The sequence below is a fragment of the Schistosoma haematobium genome, chromosome 5 (genome assembly GCF_000699445.3).
Source record: "Schistosoma haematobium chromosome 5, whole genome shotgun sequence".
Classification (NCBI taxonomy): Eukaryota; Metazoa; Platyhelminthes; class Trematoda; order Strigeidida; family Schistosomatidae; genus Schistosoma; species Schistosoma haematobium.
In genome coordinates, this window is record NC_067200.1 from 138,474 (window position 1) to 160,224 (window position 21,751).

The 21,751-nt window shown below is 34.6% G+C and overlaps 1 protein-coding gene across 1 annotated transcript; it reads right to left on the bottom strand.

The window, feature by feature from the left end:
- Positions 1–1,263: 1,263 nt before the first annotated feature.
- On the bottom strand, positions 1,264–14,385 carry TEKT2_2 (tektin 2 (testicular)). Its single transcript, XM_012945046.3, has 7 exons — positions 14,287–14,385; positions 12,545–12,739; positions 10,170–10,425; positions 7,258–7,472; positions 4,558–4,780; positions 2,986–3,209; positions 1,264–1,485 (listed from the first exon to the last, which is right to left on the bottom strand). The coding sequence occupies exons 2-7, from the start codon at positions 12,700–12,702 to the stop codon at positions 1,272–1,274; spliced, it is 1,290 nt and encodes a 429-aa protein (XP_012800500.1). The 5' UTR covers positions 12,703–12,739; positions 14,287–14,385; the 3' UTR covers positions 1,264–1,271.
- Positions 14,386–21,751: the final 7,366 nt, after the last annotated feature.

Sequence of the window (21,751 nt, forward strand, 5' to 3'; positions counted from 1 at the left end):
TTTATACTTACCTTAGTATTGCTTAGCTTCTCTATATTAGTGTAGAGACAGGACCAAAAAAAATTAATTGAAAGGAAATTCCTTCATATTCCATTCCACTGATCACTTTTTTGAGGATACATAAGATCATCGTAATTAGTGATTGACAACCCTAATTAGCCTGTTTCCATTAAAATCCTTATCCTATACACTTTACTCCTCATAAATAAAAATAATATATTTGTAATATCCCAATGAGTAGAAAATTGGTTATTTATTCTCTGAAGAAGTGACTTACACCAAGTCACGAAACGTCAGAAAATCCCATTTTCTACTCATTGGGATATTACAAATATATAATTTTTATTTATAACAATCAACCCAATGCTCAATTTATTCGAAATTATCAAATCAAACCTTGGTAATGACACCTACTTTACTCCTCAGTTTTACACTTTCCTTTTTAAACATTCCTTTCTAACTTACTTTGTTATGTTTAGTATTCGTAACGATTACTGCTAGTATTGTAACAATGTTTAATTTGGTTTCATTATATTGATTCTCACTTAACTACATTTGTAATGATACTTGGTAATTGGGTTATCTATTGCAAAACATATAATGATATTTAGGTATTCTCACTTAATTTTACTATGTTCAATCAGTTAATATTATTTATATACCAACTCAACTGATATATCAAGTTACAAAAATCAGTTATTTGATAAGTAGTTCCTTAAATAGTCTAATTAACATTGATACTTATGATAAACATCTGTTGACACCAAGCGAATTTGTATTTATAATTATTGACTATTTATAATAATGTATTATTACATAAGAGTAGAACAAGATAAATATATTTGATTTTGGTGGTTTTTGCTGATGATGTCGTTCAGAGGAATGATGAAAGCTCCATGATCAAACTATCCAGCTCGGAGAACAAAACTTCATCGAAATCATCCAGTTGAGCTATAAATCTTCTTCACCATCTCAAGTATATTTGATTTATATTTAATGAAAGACATATTTAGTGAGATTTTTCTTTTTGTTCTCAAACAAAATGACAATAATGATGATGAATAAATAAGATAATTCATTCTTATCACAGACAGAAATAGTTATTCAATGCTCATTGATCATAAAGAAATAAAGAAATATCAAAGAACTATAAAATAAAATAGAATAATTACGTAACTACAATGAGATCAATAGAAATTAAGCTTTACGTGTTTTAAAGTTATGAAATAAGATTAGAAAATTTTGAAGTTTCATAAATTCTCTTTCACTTATTAAAATAAAACTGGTTCTCGTTGAATACCTTTGGGTATCATTGGACATGATGACAAATGATTATTTGTATTTGTACCATTATCAACAATTGTAGTATAATCAAGACGTTTACGTATATTATGAATTTCTTCATAAATTTGTAAAGCATTACGTTTCTGTTGAGTATCATAATGTAGTTGAACAATTTGCTGTTCTAAATTATTCAACATACTCCTGGAATATTTCCGGATAGATTGAAATAAATGAAAATTGATTATTCTCACATGTTAGAAAAGTTTAACATTTTAATTTTAGAGAAAAATATATTATACGGTACATACTACGTTTATCCAGGACAGAGTGGGTTGGAGAATGCTGGTCGGCGGCCTATACTCCATTGAGAGTAACAAGCTTAGTAGTTAAGTAAAACATACTACGTTACATTTTATCTCAATTTAAGATGCTGAACACATTCATTTAACAAGATTTTGTTTTACCATATGGTTAAAAGTTCAGTAATTGAGTCATTAATTCGGAAGTTATTCATTTCATCTGTGAATGAAATTTGCTAAAGTACACGAATCCTCCTCATTCATATACTATATTTCACAATTTTCTTTCTTTACTCGAATACTGACTTGATTTTATAGACATATTTTAACTAATAAACTGAAAAAGTCTGGTGTTATAGTTATTTTGCTGCAGAGTTGATTCATAATCCAAACTTAAACATGTACGAAGTTATCTTTCATAACTAATAGAACACAAGTGAAAAACAACATTGATATATAGTTTTCCAAAGAATTTCTAAATATCTCTACCATGTAGACAGGAAAATCATGAATTCCGCGCGGCGGGATCTTGGATGCGCACTGCTGAGAAGTCCCACACTACGATGAAACGACCGTCCAGTAGTTCCACATTTTCCATGGTGGTCTAGCTTCAAATGACTTATGAAATCAACTATTAAATTACTATAATATTTACAAAGGCCCTTTCTGGGAAATTATGAAATGCCAAAATTTAAAATAAAACGAACATAAACCTATTTAACGCATTAAAATTGCTATAAAAAGTAAATTCTATTGAAATAACTACTTTTCATGCGGGATCAGTACAAGATATATGAAAATAACTTGTAATGCTAGTTCCTGAGTGATTATTTATAAATACTTCTTTTTCAGTTCAATCAAACTAACTACACTGAATTTCATTGAAATACGTCCTAAGCTAAAGTTGGTTCAAAGGATTTGTTGGAAGTTTTTCAGTTCCTATATTTAGCATTGCTAATCAATATTTTAGGTGCAAACGATTAGATAACTGTATGGGTCTATACTCACTGTAAACACCTAATAACCTAACGACTGCATTTGTCTGATCAATGTTATCCCTGTGAGGAACTCGTACTTTTGTCTGTATGGTTACTCTCCACTCAATTTCAAAATGAATCAAACTAAGAGAAACTATACCCTCATGTTCTAAAGCAACATAAGATTTTCAATCCCATCAATAAATCTTCCGACTTCAATGAAACGATTCCGAATATATCCTTATTTTCATTCTATAAGCTTTTTGATATAAGTGTATTTAAACTGATCATAAATGTTAGTTTTCAAAATGCTTATGGTCATGTTTTCCTCTTTTAAAACTTCATATCATGCTACTGGAACTAATCTACAATAAGTAGTATAAAAATGTGAAAAAAAACTAGGCAAGCATAAAAAATGGAAATACCTAGATTTTGTAAGTTTTTCTTCTAACATATCAATACAATTACGTAGGCTTGATAACTCTTCTAGCAGGCTTAATTGTGGATCATCTCGAATATTTTCATTCCCCGATCTATTATGACGTTTCTCCAGTCGTGTTTCGGCTAATTTTAAACTTTCTTTTTTTGCACGTACAGTATCTTCTAAACTTTTTATATCTTTTAAATGTTCATCTCTTTCATTTTCAGTCTACAATGATAAGACATGCTGATGACAAGTGTACGAAAAAAAAGTTTAGAATATAAATTCACCTAGTATTTTTCACTTAAATCTTCCCATTGATCTTTAGGACTGTAATTGAACAATCTCTTATTGGCGTATGTGCATACTGTGCGAATTGTCTCGATATTGCCTTGATTCACAAGTATTCTAAGCAAAGATGGATAGTGGCTAGCAATGGAATCCAGGACGCGCGTTTGATTCTAAGTGGATAACGCGACAAAGTTTGAAGAGAATGGTACTAGGTTCGAATCCCAGAGTGAACATCAACTCTGGGATGTAGTTACATCTAGCTGACGAGTCCAAAATAGGACGAAACATGCGTCCTGGATTCCAATGCTAGTCACTATCCATCTTTATTTAAAAAGTTTAGAATATAATTTAACAAATAAATAATTTTTCATACCGAAAGTTATTTAAAACATTTTTATGAAAATATTTCATGCATATTATAAAACTGTCTAAACAGTCCCATTAAAGATTTTCGATTCAAGTTCTCAATAATTTTTAAGCATGATTGTTGTATAACTTCCTGATAAACATTATTACACCTTTAAAATAATTGTTTTAAGTTAAAAAAAATTAAAATATTTTAAATGGAAAGTGATTAAATGTAATGTCATCGAGTAAATAGTTGTTTGACACAATGATTGACCATTTGTCGTCCATATAATCAAAAATATTGTCACGTAAACGAGTCTAGCTGACAGAATTCTAATAGTTTTTTCTTACATTTGTCCTGTAAATTAGAAATCTAGTAGTTCGGTTTCGTATTACCCTAATATTCAGTGAACCGAATGAAAGCTACCGTTTGAAGTAATCATAGTTTATGTATCTTTTCAACACACTGATAATCAGTAAAATAAGTAATTTTCAGCACTGATAAACTTGTTGCGGCTGAAGAATTTTTTTTCAGAAAGTTATAATTAAGCTACTTATGAAGCTAAACTGAACCGCGTATTGATTTCGAATCCTTAAACCTTGTAATACATGAATTTCTTCAGGTTAGCTTTGTTATAGTTTACCAAGAGCCTCGATTAATTGACTAAGTGATATCATGCAGGCAAAAAGAGTCTTGGTTCCTAGATTCAGTCTCGTGGGGGAACGTGTTGTCCATAAATTCCAATATCGTAAGAATCAGTTATCCAATGTCCCCAGACTCTTAATAATTCTCCAGCTGATATAAATAATCAATAGGCACCGGTATGTTTATCATAAGAAATTAAAGAGTTAACAAATTTTAAAGCACACCCAAATGAAGATGACTCAAACAATGAATATATGAAAATCATTTCAACTAATAAGATTTATAGCTTACACTTTTAATTTGATATTCGATTTCACGTAATGATCTAAGAGTATCATGTATACGCCTACGTAGTTCATTATCTACTTGACTAGCTTTACTCGCCATCCTGTTGATTGCTTTATGCAGACTATTATGCAATCGATGTAGTAAATCATCAGCCTTTTCAATTACATTTTCAGCATTTCCTAAAGTTTGATAACTTATGTTCTCCCATGTTTGCAAATCTATTGAGCTATGTAAATATAGGGAAAAAGAATAACTGAATGAATGATTGAGAATTATGATGGAACAATTGAATAAATTTAGGGGTAAAATGATAAGTCTTAATTAGTTCACGAGTAATATTCATCATAGATTGATCTTAGTTAGATTACTACTGAAAACTAGGAAGCAATTGACTGCTGTTTCGTCCTAATATGTGACTCCTCGGTAGTGTGTGCTCTCACCTCTCGCAGAGTTAAAACCCGTGACCTTCATGTCTCTAATGGTTTCTAGTAGTTCTTCATTCGGTGTGATGTCTAAAGCCCTGGACCCAACCTCTTGAGGAGTCATTGATGGAGACTTATTAGGAGTTCCAAATTAGGATGAAACAGTTGCTTAATAGTGCTTGCTTCAATGGTACTCATAAAAAATCAATCTGTAACGAATGCAACGTAGAAATTAAACCAATTTCCGCAAAATCCCTTCAACTTAGCGTTAAATTTGTTAGTTGAAAGGTAGTTTACTGTCACAAATTCAAATTTATTAAAACAAAGATACTCTAATATTTTCGATGATAAGTGTATGAACACTTAACGGAATGAACATATACTTCCATATTCATACCATATTGTTCTGTCAATAGACACAGAGAGTGATTGCAACCTCAATTTATATGTTATGAACAGCATGAAAAACATTTATGTTAGTTTTAATTCATGATTATCGAGCGCAATCTTTGAATCCAGAGGCCGTGTTTAAGTTCAAATTGTATAATTAGAGATTTCCTCAAAGAATTGTTCGTGGAAGAGACAAGGGGTTAATGCTGAGAGTAAGTGGAATATATAAAGTTAGTTCAATGAGTGTCAATTGTCATCGATCAAGGTGAATAGGACAAGTTTTATGTAAATTTAATCACCAGATTTTGGAAATCCGATGTTGGTTAATTTAGCTTGGGATTAGTGGAAAGTTAGAAATGATCAAAATCAATTTGATAGATGCAGACTGACTGGTTTAAGTCAGTGCAAGAACCATGGTCAGCGTTTGAAAACCTTAGGTGATTGTGTTCAAAAGCAGTTTCAGTGGAGCTTATCCACTCACTTTCTATATTTCCTTTTACTTCTAATTTTAATATTAATTCATACGTTCCATGCCTTATTGTCCATTCCACTTTACAATCGCTGACACTACCATTATTTCAACCCACATGTCATGGATCTTGTCAATTTCATAAGGCTATATTAATGCCATGCAGAAGCCTAGACCATTGTGTATATGTACAAAGTCCTATAGTTTTGACTGAGTGACTGACTGAATCCCATCAGTACTCTATAGAGTAAAAGAAAAAATCTTGAAATACATAGACGTTGAAATCTTTGAAAAAACGTCAAGAAATCTGTTCAGTATTCTAAGCTGTCTCTTATTCAGTCACCATGTAAAAAAGAAAAAGATTTCAGTAAGCTTCGTTTATAAGAAAATTCACGCAAATCTCAATTTTTTAAGAAGACACTTAGTGTCAGAAAATAGTAGCTATCTTCAATATACTCATTATGCTTATTAAGAAAAATAGATTTACATTCTTCTATTTTTCAAATGGAAATTAAGTGAATCGGTCAGTTAAAACGTATGACCAGGCACATATATTCATCGGTCCGAGTTGCCATACCTCATCAGCATAACAGGATGAACACCAAATTCATAGAAGTAGTTACTTCAATGGTAGTACCATATATAAGAAAGATTGTTCATAGAGATGTAGTAAAGGAAGAAAGAATTAGTTCATGGAAAAAAAGTATAAAGCAATTTTAATTCCACGGTTCAAGGGAAGATAAAGAGTGCATACATCGACGCCATTGTGATCGATTCTAAGGCATGTCACCAAGAGTCTCCAACCATTGGTTACGATAGTCACGCGGACCCCAACCATGTAGTCTGCATCTACCAACATGTCTAATAATAGAAGTTAGTGACTTCAAGCACTTATACGACGTTTTGGCTTGGTCGTCCCTAACTTTCTTCCAACCATTCCCTACACTAGTCAGCATTGCACGTCGTGGTAATCGGTGTTCAGGCATACGTGACACGTGGCCCAACCATCTCAGTCGACGAAGATTTACAACCTCATCTACTGATTCACCATCGTTCCCCAATACTCTGCGTCTAACCTCACTATTACTTACCCAGTGATCCCAGCAATTGCACGCCATATTTCTAAGACATCTGTGATCAAATACTACTAACTTACGCATGTCTTCTACTCTTAATGTCTAAGTTTCTCAGCCGTAAAATAGGACGGATTGAACTGCTGCTCAGTATACTTGTCCTTTAATTAATAGATGGATATCTCGCCATCTCTATAGGTGACGTAAGTTGGAAGTCGGTGAGATTATATTAATACACCAATAAAGATATGGACGTGACAACATAACCAGAGGATCAAACTGTATCAACTCATCAAACGTTTCGATGAATAAATATCCTGTTTTCAATCAGTGATGGTTATTCACTCACCTTTCTGGTAAACGTTCACAGAACGGTTTTTGACTAATACAAGATGACTTTTCATTCAAATTATAAACATCAATATCGATATGTACAGCTTCATTTTTATTAAAAATATCCGAATAAAATGGTTTTGCTACATTATTTATTTCAACTAATAAATGAATTGCTTCGTCGATTTGTCGTTGAAGATCTGTTTGTATTTCTTTCAATAGATCACGTTCCTGATAAAATTAAAAATGAATATTTTACTAATCGAATACAGTGAAAATTTTCAAAGAAATTTTCCCTATTTAATCGTTCAGTTATTCAATACTAAAATGTTATCAATTAATTATATGAATTTTAATTAATGATCAAGTAGAGTGTACAACAGTTCGCACTGTACCGTTTTACTTTTGTGAGACGTGACCAAGTCACTAACTACAATGCCTTTACGTACTTATTAACTTAGGTCTGTTACACCTTGTGGAGGAGCGTAGGCCACCCACCAGAATTCTCCATCCAACTCTGTCCTATGCAATCCTTTCCAGTTCTTTCCAATTACTATTCATCCTTTTGATGCCTGCTTCCAATCCCTGACGTAATGTGTTCTATGGTCTACCTTTTTTCCTGTTTCCTTCAGGATTACAAGTATGGACCTGCTTCATGATGCAGTTTGATGATTTCCATGATGTATGTTCTATCCACTCCGAGGGTCTTTTTCTAATTTCCTCTTCGTCAGAAAGCTGATTTGTTCTCTCCCATAGTGGGCTGTTGCTGATGTTATCCAACCGACGGACATTGGGCATTTTGTGTCGACAAGCGTTTATATATACTTGTACTTTTTTAAGTGTAGTGCCCAAACATTACATGAATAACCAGAGATATTTAATACTGTCATGTTATATTGCTCACATTGTTATGCGACATGCAAGAATTGGATATGACAGCTCCGTTTTCATTTCTGGTCTAATGAATGGCAAAACATGTATACCTGAGTTCATTATTTCAATTTCTTACAAGAAAAAAAGTGAAACGTTTTCCTTGATTGCTAATATCGTCTTTTGTTATTTTCTCTATTCCATACATTGATATCAAGAATTGGTTCTAAATGGATAATCATTATTTGATTAAATTTTACATTAGTTCTGAAACTCTATGTATGCTGCCATACACAAACATAGGAGATCCTTCAACGTCCTACTTTTCAGTTTGATAACTTGTGAAGAATAGTTCAGTTTGCAGGTAATTTTGTTTATAGAACTACATCAACCAGAAAACCATTAGGAAATAAGGAGCATTGAGTAATTCCCTCAACTTACATTTGAACTCTTCATTAGTGTCTTCCACACACCTATTCGAACCCAAAATCTTAACGTTAAGTGGAGAGCTGATAGTCTAGGAGACGATTGGTTTACCACTTTTCTGTACTCACACACCATTTAAGATGAAAAATTCTAAACCAGGCACGTTGTCGAAAGAAGTCAGCCAAGCACTTAATCGAGATTGCAGATTACACATCCTTATCTGTGTTAGCGGAGTAATATATATGATTTGTTTAAATGATTGTTTAGTTTCGACGATTACACCGCAACTTAGTGAGTTAAAGTTTCCTCTTATTATTAGCTGTGTGACGTTCGCTCAGCTGATGGGCACACATTTTTATCACTAAGTTAAATGATTTGTTGTGTTTTAAAAAAATATTCAGTATCAACTAAGAGTCTAAAATGCAAGCTCCAATATAAAGTTATGGTGGTAAATATTTCAAAGTTGATTTAATCTGGTAATAGATAAATTATAAATGGTCGAATGTGAATTCGTCCAATCAGTTATTATGCAATACATAATCAAATAAAATTATTGATTCTATTATTACATTGAGTTTTAAAATTATAATGACTGGTTATTTAAATATGAGGGCAATATTGAAACATGATTATTCACTATAGCTATCATTCTTCTTCATATTTCAGTTTCAATCATAATGACATCAATATCAGTAACAGACGTTAGACGTTAGTTAAACTGGATGGTTTGAATTCGATTTCAGTTTCCTCAAAATTACAGTTACACATTCCCATACGGATGAATATTAATTAATGAGAAACATATATCTAAGATATTCTGACGATGGCCTCCAACTAACTAGAGGCGAAGGAGCCTAAGATATTGAATGATTTATACTAGTGGTTACATTGCCATTAGATTATTATAATTCGAATGGTACTAAGAATTAGAAGTCATGAAATTACAAATCTCTGACTACTTAATATAAATCTGATAATTAACTTTATTCATGTTCCCTATATACATTGTCTTTTAGCACTTTTTTAAGTATATTTCACATTATTTATATGTTGAAACATTGCTAGGCCAGCCTGTATCTTTACTATTAATCACTACAGTATCCATATTTTGTAAATAACTAATTTTTGAATAATGATAGTTGCTCATTATGTAATTAACCCTTGACTAAACTGCAGATTTTATTAATCAATTGAATAACTGTCATTATAAAGAATTACACCTGATATCTCCTATATTACTTACTTATTACTTTAAGTAACTTGATATTATAGTACAGTTTGTTTGTTGTTCGATGGTTGAAGGGTATATTCAAAAATACATGGGCCTACATTTTATGTTACTAAATATTTGTCATTACAAAGTGTTCATAATCACGTGGTAACTAATCCTCTTTGTGAGATTTGAATCCACGTAACTTGATACACCAGTCAAGGATTATCTTTTCAGTATGAGTGTTAGTCTTAATCCCTTAATGATAAGTTTATTCAGTTGGCTAATAATCCTGTTATCCGAACCTATTCACTTCCTAGATTTCAGAACTAGTTTTGTGAGCAAACTAAAAGTTTGAGTAAATTAATGACTACAATATTTTATATAATAAAATTTATGGCTATTTACACGAGAAAGGTTACCTTGTTTAATTCCTTAAAAACAGGATCAATAATATTTTCATCATTTTGTCTATGATCCAAATGTGTTAGAGATTCAATGTTGACATCAGATGAATCATTTAATTTAGTCATAAATTCTTGTGTTTTATGTTTCACAGCTTTTAAATGAGTATCTTTTTGCTTGAGTTTATTTAATTGAGTAATTAATTTATCACGCCATTGACGTACAATCCATATACGATCAGATAAATGATTATTTGTTTGGAGTTGATCATATCTATTTAAACAAGACAAATGTGGTATGACAAGAGAATAAAAATAGATTTATACCAACTGACGATTCAATAGTGGCTACTATAAATATGGTTGATCAAGACTTTTGAATTTCATAGTTTGCATCACAGACTGATCTTAGTTGGACAACCGTTGAACACCGGGACGCATTAGCTCAGTCTTTCGCCACGTTATGAGATTCTTCAACATTTCGTGTACATGATCAAAGTCATGACCATAGGGTCTCTCGGTGAGCGCTCAATCTTTATATTTCTAAACTGCTAAATTCATTCAATTTGCAACTGTAAACCAATGGATGCTAAACAAAAATCATGAACATGAGTCTCTTTATGAATTCGTTTAGTTGAACTCTAATGGAATATATGACTACTCAGCCGAAATTTCTGCACACCTTAATAATTTACACCTAACCATTCAATAATGCTTTACAATAATCTCCTTTTTAAAAAAAACTACAAATGGTCACTAATATAGTGTACGACACTTTAAAACAAATATTTACTGAAATTAACAGTGATGAGTATGAAAAATCATAAACAATGTCCAATTTGTGATTATTTTTCAGCAATGAGCAATATCAACTCAAGTACTATTATAGACCAGAAAACAAAGAACATTTATTTTATATTCATTCAAAACTCTTCCATGTACCTTTAAGACGTTCATGGCTGCCAACAATCGTGGCACGTTTTAATGGTTGGATAGGAATTATATGACTCGTATTTTTAAATCTAGTCGATCAAAAATATTTTGAGATGGTGAGGAGTATTTATCACTCAAGTTGATGATTTGAATGGAGTTTTGTTCTTTGCGCTGGATGATTTTATCGTGGAGATTTCATTGTTCTTTTGGTTAATAACATCAGCACAAACTTCAGATAGAAGTGAAATGTTAAGAAAAACAGTGAAAGCTTCACAATCCAATGATTCAGCTTAAAGAACAAGACTCCGCCTAATTCACAATACTGCATGACCGTCATTTAATAATATCACTGGCATTTGTTCTTCTCTGTTATTCAGAGCTTTACACTCAAACTTCAGTAATTCGTTTTCGTTTACAAAAACTGTAACTTAAAAAACTATTCACCATCGTTGGTGATATTCTCACTGCATTATGACTGTCAGATGCAGGCCATTGAGGTAAAAGTCAAGTTACGTTGTTAGTATTCGATTACAAATGTTGTTTGAAGCACTGACTCCATCAAATATAACCACTGAGTAACTATTCTAGGGTTAAGGCTTACTGTATCGGTTAAATTTAATAAAGAAGTTGGGGCTGTAAAACTTTATTCAATAACATGAATTTTGAATCTCTGAATCATGACCGCCCACCTTTTACATCTATATTTCGCAATGATTGGCATACCAGTAAGCTGAAATTTTGTTAACGATAGCCATATTGAGACTTCGTCTGAACTGTTTCAATGGTTTCATACTTCTAGCGCAATAACTGTAGCTCATATTCACGAACATTCCATAGTAATAACATATTATAATATGTTCATTATTTTCCTCTATACCTCGAGCTTTAAAAGTTTTCAAACTTTTTATGCTAGGGTGTTATTTTTTCAAGCTTACTTCTGTGCATTTTAATCTTATTACTTTAATGCCATGATCATTCTGGATTAATTGATAGTTTCATATCATTGTGTTGGTGTAAAGTGCGATAATATAGATTCATGCCTATCCTTCCTCAAGTTCTCATTGTTTATAATCTATTGGTTAAAAAACACTCAATCCACTGCAGATTTTACTGAAGCTGATGGTATAAGCTGAGTAAAGAAAAAACCTTTCAATTAACTTCTCATTATAACTAAACAATAATAGAATGTAAAATTCGAGAAACGATGATGATAGCAAGCACTTTCTCAAACCCAATTTGTCAGACCTGCCTATAACCCGGTCAATGTGAGATGAGGAATAAATGTCAGACGATAAATAACTTATCTCTAGGCCGCAGAAAAATGATCATATAAGTGTAACGAAATAACTAAAAAGCACCTAATGGAAAGAATATAAACAGATTTACCAATGGCAATCTAATGTTATGTTCTATGTGTTTTAAACTTTATTACTAGATCAAACGCATTAATTTTAACGTACTTTGTATTTATATCTGTTTCGATGCGTGTAGCTCTAACCAATTGACGATTATCATATGATATATTCCGATAACCTTCAGCCGCCTTTCCTTCAGTGTGGAGATTTTCAAACCAACTAAGATACGTTCTTTTTGTATCCGGTTTTGTTACAGTTGCCATGTAAAATCTGACAGTTCGACAGTTTACCTAGAAAAACCTGAGACCAAGTTCTACGACTAAAAATTAGTTTGGATCAAAGTTTGAATTGCTTTAATGAAATTAAATTTTATGAAAAAACGGATTCGGAAGTATAGTATAGTTTATTAGATTTACAAAGCCCAAATTATACTGAACATGGGCGACTGGTCAGGCTAAGTGATTATTAAAGATGAGAAAACCCAACCTGCTAATATATGCAGCAATAAGGGTCAGTTAAACGACTCGGTCATCCCATGCAAAAAAGAATGGCTCAACTTTGACACATAGACCCATTTGGTTAGACATTTGTTTTGTATTTTTGATCCGTTCCGCCGGTTCCTGTGAGAAGACTCTTGACTTGAAACTTCACCTTGCTATATTTAAAATCTTACGTCGACATCTTAGACGGAGTCCTGAAGAGAAGCTGATTATCATTTTTTTAATTTATTAAAGTCTGATCGGTTGGTTAGATAAATGGATAGTCTGAAGCTTTGGAAGGCCATTGGAAAACAAGTACATAAACTCATGATTTTTTCTGAATATGAATTTAATTGTGAAACTATGCATCATAATTTTTATTTTTTTGTCTTATAACTTTTGACAAGCGAAAGAACAATTTACAGGGCAGTTAGATCTTCATTTCTGCGACCATAATGTTCGAACTACCCGATATTAGCTTTGTATACTATTTTCAATTAGTTTCGTACTCAATATTAGTATTTGGTATTTCATTGTTTCATTACTACGATAACACCCTTCGAACATATTTTTCATAAACTGTAGCGGTAAATAAATCCCCAAAACAAATAGCTCTAAGTTTTCGACATTGGATGCTGACTATATGTTTTAGTGGACTCATCTAGCTGAAGGCGCTCGGTCATGCATCCGCTCCAGATCACGTGTGGTAACGCCGTGCTCAACAACAACCGCAATCGCTAGCCAGATTAGATCAGAGAATTCCGATATTTTGGTTATCACCAAATAACTCTTCCGATCTCCTCGACTCTGTCTTTTGATTTCTCTCGGTGGGTACAAATCATATTGGAAGGTGTTACTGGTAGAAGCGTTATCAAACACTGAATACCTGTGACATCATCAAAACAGTTCGCTTGGTATCTACTTCCCTATTTCCAAAGTTTGGAGAAATTTTGGAGAATGTTGAGGAAATCCCGAAAGTCAAAGGACCTTCACCAAGGTTTAGGGGAAGGTTTGGGGAAATATTGAGGTTTTGGTGCCATTCCTCCGAAATTTCCCTGAAATGAGTCAAATATTCCCCGAAATTGAGAGATTGGGTTGGCTGAGTATAAAGACTGAATAAAGTCGATTTAATGATCTCAAACAAACTGTAGGCGTAAGACCTATTTAAAGGTGCGAGACATGTTTAATCTGTTCCTTGGCGTATTTATTAAATTTAAAGATACTGATAAAATTATTCCAGTACGTACAGTAAACAAATACAAGGCTGTATGCTTATTTCATGACGAATATTAGCTTCCTATCATTGACGTCATGTAAACGTTGTAAAGTTACGCTGCAATAATTTTATTTTTAAAGTGCTGAACTTACAACAATGTTGAATAACCGCTGCAGTTGCTACGATACAAAAGTTATTTCGAACAAAATGTTCAGCCTCAAGGATAAGATTTTTGACTTCAATATGTCTGCAAGCAAATGAAATAAGTAACGGCATTGAAAGTAGTTCATTCATTTATCGTTTCCCGTTAACACTACGGTCTAGTTGTTCTGACCATGAGCGGTGCCGTTAAAGCGCGTCTTTCCTGAATGTACTCATGTACAACAATTACTGTCAGTTTGGTCGACAACGAGTTCATGAAAAAATCGGCATTCTGCGTGAAAAGAGCTTTCTTGAATGACAATTCATATGTATTACTGGTATCACCAGTTTGAATTTTAGACCAGAGTGGGAGACCGTATCGAAGGTCTGACTTCCCTGCAATTAAACGCAACTCAATTTCGTAAATGTGCCCTTCAGCTTAGCAACCAATCAGAATGAGGCGGGAATTATTACATCCGCCATCTTCGTAAGCAATGACGGTAGGCTTTCTTCGTTCTGTACTTCTTTCAGCTATTTATTTTGCGTAGCTGTGTAATTTAATGTCTCAGTGTGCTAAAATGCCGCAGTCAGTGTAATGTCCTATATGTTGGTGTGAAGTTTATTTCGAATCAGCGATGTTTTCTGGGTTTTTGCTGCTTCTCCTCAAGTCAATGTTTATCTTTAGGCAATCTGGCTAGTCTTGTGTTATAAAATGTCGGCCGGCTTTCTTCGTTCTGTAATTTTTCCGCTATTTCTTTTATGTAGCTACAGAATTTCATGTTTCAGTGTGCTAAAATCCAAAAGTTAGTGTAATACTCTAAACGTTGGAGTAAAAATTTGCCTGATTTCGCTTTGTTTTCTGGGTTTTACCTGCTGCTACTGAAGTCACTGTATATATTCAGCTAAGCAGGCTAGTACTAACATATGACCTTACGTTTTTAAACGACAATCGGTTATGTTTTACCTTGTTTTCTAAATATCGGAAGCCGAAGTTCGTTTTCATTTAGCTATAATAATTGTTGTTGCCGCCTGTGACGAACTGTTCGCATGTTCGTTCCTAACTGTCCTTGATGATGTTATCGGCAAAACGAAAGGAAACAATCTGCGTTTTTTTCGAAGTTTTCTTCAGTATTATGGACAACACTATCCAACCGAGTGAAACTAATACAGAGTGCACAGCAGTAGGGTATATCGGTATTGAATTTGAAAGGACACAGACTTCCGACAACTATAGATGAAGTCACAGATGATACCAATCTATTGCAGACGGTTTGTTATGAAAAATATGCCACATAGCAGTAATAGAGGGGTTGTACTCATTACATCGTGCGTCAAAGCAAGCTTAGCATTGAAAAGCCGGAAATCTACTATCAGTGTGTAATTTCGGTCATAAAAGGAAGCCGAAGGGTCATGGTCAGGGAGTCAAAAGGTAAGTGACTGTTATTAAGCTCACTTTTTCATAGATCATATTTCACCACTCGCAAACTTGTGTTTTTTTACGGTATGATGTCAACCGTTACCTAATATGTTCACCCTCACGATGAAGGATACCTGCAAATTTTCACCTTCATATTCGGATTATTTTCGGACAACTGTCTTCCAGTTTGGGTGCTTCATACGCCCTGGGGGATTAGATTCATACATTAATCGTAGTTCCAGTATAACTTTCTCACGCAGTAAGTTCAAATTAGACACTAGTCTTTCTAAATAAGCCTTTTAAGCTAATATCCGTATTATCTATTTCGGTTAATCGATGAAGACATGTACCATGTGCATCTGCTGTATACTGCCATTTTACTCCAATTCTAACTGTTATATCTTACTTCTGAAAAATAAAATTGCTATATGCAGCAAATACAGACTTATTTGTTTTGATGAAGGTAAAAGGGTTCATGGGACTTTCAGCAGGACCGTATTAATATTCTCACTAAAGAGCTAAGCGAGTGTGTAAACCAGTGTAAGGTACCATACGGGGTGCATTTGAGTTACTAGTGTTCCATTAGTGCGGGTAGGGGCATTGCTTGCTTGTCATTTGAATTAGAAGCTATAAGATAAGGCGCAGGTATGGTTAGGATGTGTAACGCGTGTCCATCCATCAGCTGCCGTGACAACCCATGGTGGTTAGAATAAGTTATGAGAGGACCCGAGTATGTAAGTCTCGCAAGAAAATGACGAAGATATGCACCAAATCACCTTATGAAAAGCGCCTCCAATCACTTAACCTCTACTCATTAGAGTATAGACGTCTTAGAGGTGACCTAATGGCTTACAATAACCTTAACACTTCTGGACATCCCCTAAAACACCTACTTAAGCTTAGTCCCAGAAACTAGAGGCACAACATAGCAGAACGGACTGTAGACTCAACTTCTCCTCCTTAGGAGTTGTCAAATGCTGGAATCCACTGCCCGCCGAGCTAGTCCTAGCGACTTCCCAGGAGTCCTTTAAGAGGCAAGTGGATCTATTCTTAAGGATTGAGGGTAGTATCATACTATGATTTACCCATTTCTCTTTCCTCCTTTATTGTTAACATACCTAGGTTCCTGCCTAAAGGTTTTGGTGACCCTCTGAGACTAGACACGGAAGCCTGTCAAGCGAAAGCTCATTCCATTCCATCCACAACCATTTGAACACATGAACTAGGTGCTGAGAGGCTCGCTTATCACAAGTTTCTTGCAACGATTAAGTAGATAAAACAAAGTAGCATTAGATTCAAAAATTTATTCGGGAACTTTCATTAAGAATCGAATATCAAACAAAGGTTTAAATCAAGTTCCCGTTTAGAAGTTGTATTGGTAATGTTAAGCTGCAGTTTTTGTTGTTTTTTTCCAAACGAAAGAGTAAAAGTCAAAAAATACTGGAAGTGGTTGTGAGACTAAAATGGAAGTCAAGCATCCTTTTTATAATCTGCTATTCGTTGGGTCTCCCGTAATCAGTTCCATAGGGCCATAGTTCCAAGGGGGAAACAGTTTTTAGGGTCTGTGAAGGCTCACTCCTGTTGCATTCTAAATGAAAAAAATAATGTTGAATTTAGTCAGAAATGTGAAATAGATAAATAAACAAATTACATGTTTTTTAGCAAAGAATTTATGCAGTTGTGATTTACCTTGAGTTCATGAATATTAGATAAGGTCAGCTACTATTACTTGCGCAAAGCATAACATGGGCTTAATACCGTATTGCAATGCTGTTGTTATTTTGCTCCCATTTAAGTATTCCCATGCATCTGTGTCTAGTTTAACAGGAAAACATACAAGCAGAGTAAGTATCTGATAAACTAAAAGTCCCAGTTGTCAAAAAGATTCTTAACGTTTGTCCACAGCCAGCTGCATTTAATTGAGACACAGAACACTCATCTTCCAAGACTGTATACTGCTGTTTTGCGGGCAACTAAAAGCCCAGACACTTAGCTATCTTGCTACCGATAGTATTGCTGGGGAAATTGCTTAATGACAGTGATCATGAAATATGGTCAGTGATAGATGTACAGTTTAAAAATAAACACCAAACACATGTTTAAGTATATACTTATCGCTATCTTATAATGTATGACAGCAACAGCATCAAAGGCACGTCTTTCTTCCTATTTTTAATCAGACTGATCTGAATACGTATACACATTAGAAACAGGCAACTCTACTTACTAAACTGATCTGTTTCGTTGCAGGCTTCAAGCACTATACTTAAGTATATCATAATTCTTTCAACTAAACTGAATTATACGACAACCACGAACAATAAACTAAGCAATTGTCATAGTTATTGTTTCACTTGCAAAGACATGTTGCTCAAAGAAGTTAAATAGACATAATTAAGCCGATAAAACCAAAACACGAAATATAGGCCAGTTGAACTTACCTAAGAAAAAAAGAAGGATACATATATATTGCTTTCATACTGAAGACAACAGGGAGTTGTTCATAGATACACAGTTTACAGTACAACAAACCTTTCTTCAGTAAAATCATGCACTGACAGTCTATCTGGAAACAATCAACTATGTGAATAAACTCACTATGACTTGAGATATCATCTCAGCATGCAATGGACGTACAGTGTAACGCAGTCGGACATGGCGAATAAAAATTAAAAACAGAGAAAAATTGACTACATAATCTAGTTATTTAATTAAAAATACATTATGAAATGACGAAATCTGTGGTTACTTGAACGCACAGATGACCCTGGGCGATACATTAAGTTTACATGGTTGCGTTGCGGATAAGTTCACCCCCTTACTACGTAACAGAAATATACATATTCTTAAACTTTGAGCTGTTTTGAATCCCTTCCATTCACATGGTTCCTCATCCATTCGCCACCATACTTCTGATCTGCCTTCTTCAAGAAAGCGAAATGCGCGTGCGTAAAAATGAACGGAAAATGTCTTCAAGGTCATTGACTAAAACAACACGTACAGTCATTTAATGGTGAATGTACATACAGTGAAAAATTGACAAAACAAGTACAAATAATATTAAAAACTATTTACAAAATAATCTTGTCAGTCATATATCTACAATTTTAGCTAAATACAAACGAACTTCGGCTTTGGATATCTAGAAAACAGCGTAAAACATAACCGATTGTCGTTTAAAAACGTAAGGTCATATGTTAGTACTAACCAGCTTCGCTGAATAAATACAGTGACTTCAGTAGCAGCAGGTAAAACCCAGAAAACAGAGCAAAATCAGGAAACATTTTGCTCCAACATTTTGCTTCAACATTTTGCTCTAACACTAACCTCTGGATTTTAGCACACTGAAACATGAAATTCTGTAGCTACATAAAAGAAATAGCGGAAAAATTACAGAACGAAGAAAGCCGGCCGACATTTTATAACACAAGACTAGCCAGATTGCCTAAAGATAAACATTGACTTGAGGAGAAGCAGCAAAAACCCAGAAAACATCGCTGATTCGAAATAAACTTCACACCAACATATAGGACATTACACTGACTGCGGCATTTTAGCACACTGAGACATTAAATTACACAGCTACGCAAAATAAATAGCTGAAAGAAGTACAGAACGAAGAAAGCCTACCGTCATTGCTTACGAAGATGGCGGATGTAATAATTCCCGCCTCATTCTGATTGGTTGCTAAGCTGAAGGGCACATTTACGAAATTGAGTTGCGTTTAATTGCAGCCGTAGTAAGGAGAGCACGATTTGTAGGTACAAAAATGCCTCTTTTCGTGGCTATTATTGTTTTAACTGCGCAAAATTATGGAGAAGTGGGCGGGCTTTGGGTTAACGCAATAGTCTGGATTTGCTTGCAGTAGAAGTAAAACCAATTTCAGGTATTCGGCATGGAAAACTGGCATCAATACACTTGGTCAGTTGCATCCCGCTAGACCATAGGAAACCGTGAGTTAACGAAAAGTTCTGCCCTACAGATATGAGGTTATCTCTCCGTCATCATTATTATTGGTAATAAACACCATCTTCTCTCCTTTGTTCAACAATGTTTCGTACTACCTTGATTGATCTGTATACAACCGATCCTTATGGAATCCTGCCAGATAAAATCGTAGTTCAGCATCTACTGAGTCTTTCACCAAGTTCAGGGAAAAATTTAATGAAAACGTTTGCGGATACAGATTGTAGCGTGATCTTTTTTGGTATGTTGATGAGGTGTCCTTCTTTCCAGTCTGTCGACACTTGTTCTTCCTCTCAAGTCTTCCTGAATACAGTGTGAAGCATGTCTGCAGTTACTTCTGCCTGACTGCAGTGCTTCAGCCGGTAGGTTGTCAGGTCCTACGGTTTTCTCACTCCAGAGTTGTCTGCAGGCCACCTTGGTTTCTTTGATCGTCGGTGGGGCGCATTATACAGAGAGGTGTGTTTGTGTGCTACTTCGACGTTCAGCGGGTTTGTAGTGGCGTTGGACCATAACCACACAATCCTCAAAGGTGAACACGAGACTACTGGGAAAATAGATATTCAGTATTTAACGCGGAGAAATACCTAACGATGGAAAATGCGGGAACATTGGGTTGAATTAATTGGAGTTGATCGGATGGCACGGCTCGGCCATGCAATCATGGTACCTGAGGAATGTTACCCTATATCTTTTATTCATATTAAATATATTACTCCTTCTCTAGCCTAAGATTGTTCTCCATAATGTATTGGTAATTGCTGTGATACAGTAAGTTGATGTAGACGATGATGTGACTTCCACGTAAGATCTTATAGATTAGTTATATCACGACAAGTCTACAATTTTAGGATAAATTCTATTATTGGAGCAGTACTAATATCATGGTAGACCATAATTATACAGATTCAATGTAGCTGGCCTATTCAAGAATTCCTCAAAGTGTTCTGTCCATGCTTTCCTTTGTTAATGAATCTCAGTGGTTGATTTGCTCTCTTAGTTCATGAATATTTGCTCTGTTGTATTATAATTCTCTGTCAATTTCTTCTTGTATCATTTGGTTATCTCATATTTCCGTTTCTTGAAACGTCTTCCAATGTGATTATCGAACCTGCTACCTATTCCTGCTTTTCAGATCTAACGCTTCACTTTACTCTCTTGTTTGCTTATGTGTATTCGGCCTGTGCTCTGACTTTCTCTGTTCTTGTCCTACTGTTTATAATTGCCGTCTTTTTTCCCCTTTTCCTGAATCCTGCATGCGTTTTTGACTGCTACCCATCTTCAATGACAGCGCTTTCATTTCTTTCTTTGGCAGGAACTGCTATTATGTGTGAAACAACGGAAGCTTCCCCAAAACTGATCTTTTCCGTCCAACTAGGGTCTAGCGGATTTCACTTATTCCGAGAACCATCAAGTTTTATCTCCCCATTTCCTTAGTCATTTGACCTGTCCTCCCAATTTCCGACATTCTTTGGACATTCCATGTACATGTAATAGTTGTTGCTCTGGTTTGCAGATGGCGGCATCGGCATCGTGATTCGCGAACAACCTCAGATTTCGCCATAAGGTGTCATAATTCTCCCTTCAACTCGGAGGACGAAGTTCAAATTGTTTATTCTGGTTAACGTTGTTTTAGCAAGACTGTATTCTAAGATATGGGGTTGCTGACGTCATGCCCAACCCTGCTCCTTTGTCCAGGCTTGGGACCGACAGTTACCCTTGAAGAGCTACAGAAGGAGTTTCCTCACCTGAGCAGACAATATGAAACTGTTGAAGGCTATAAGCCATTGACTGATTCATAAGAATCCCGATAAGACACAGTTTAACGAGAAGAGTGGGGACAAAACTGATAGATATCCAATGTAAAAAAGAGTCAGGCGATGCAACTTCGAGATAGAGGGCTGCACCAGGCCGACTTCCACCATGGTCACCGCCTCTGAAACTTCGTCGATAAGTGATACAAAGTCGTTGATAACAGAAAGCTTGAATACTGGCAACAACCATCATGGGAATCCAATTGGCGTTTGTTCACCTTTCCACTTTGTTTGAAATAAGGTGGGAATGATCACTCGTGATCTTGTCGCACCTCGACTGGA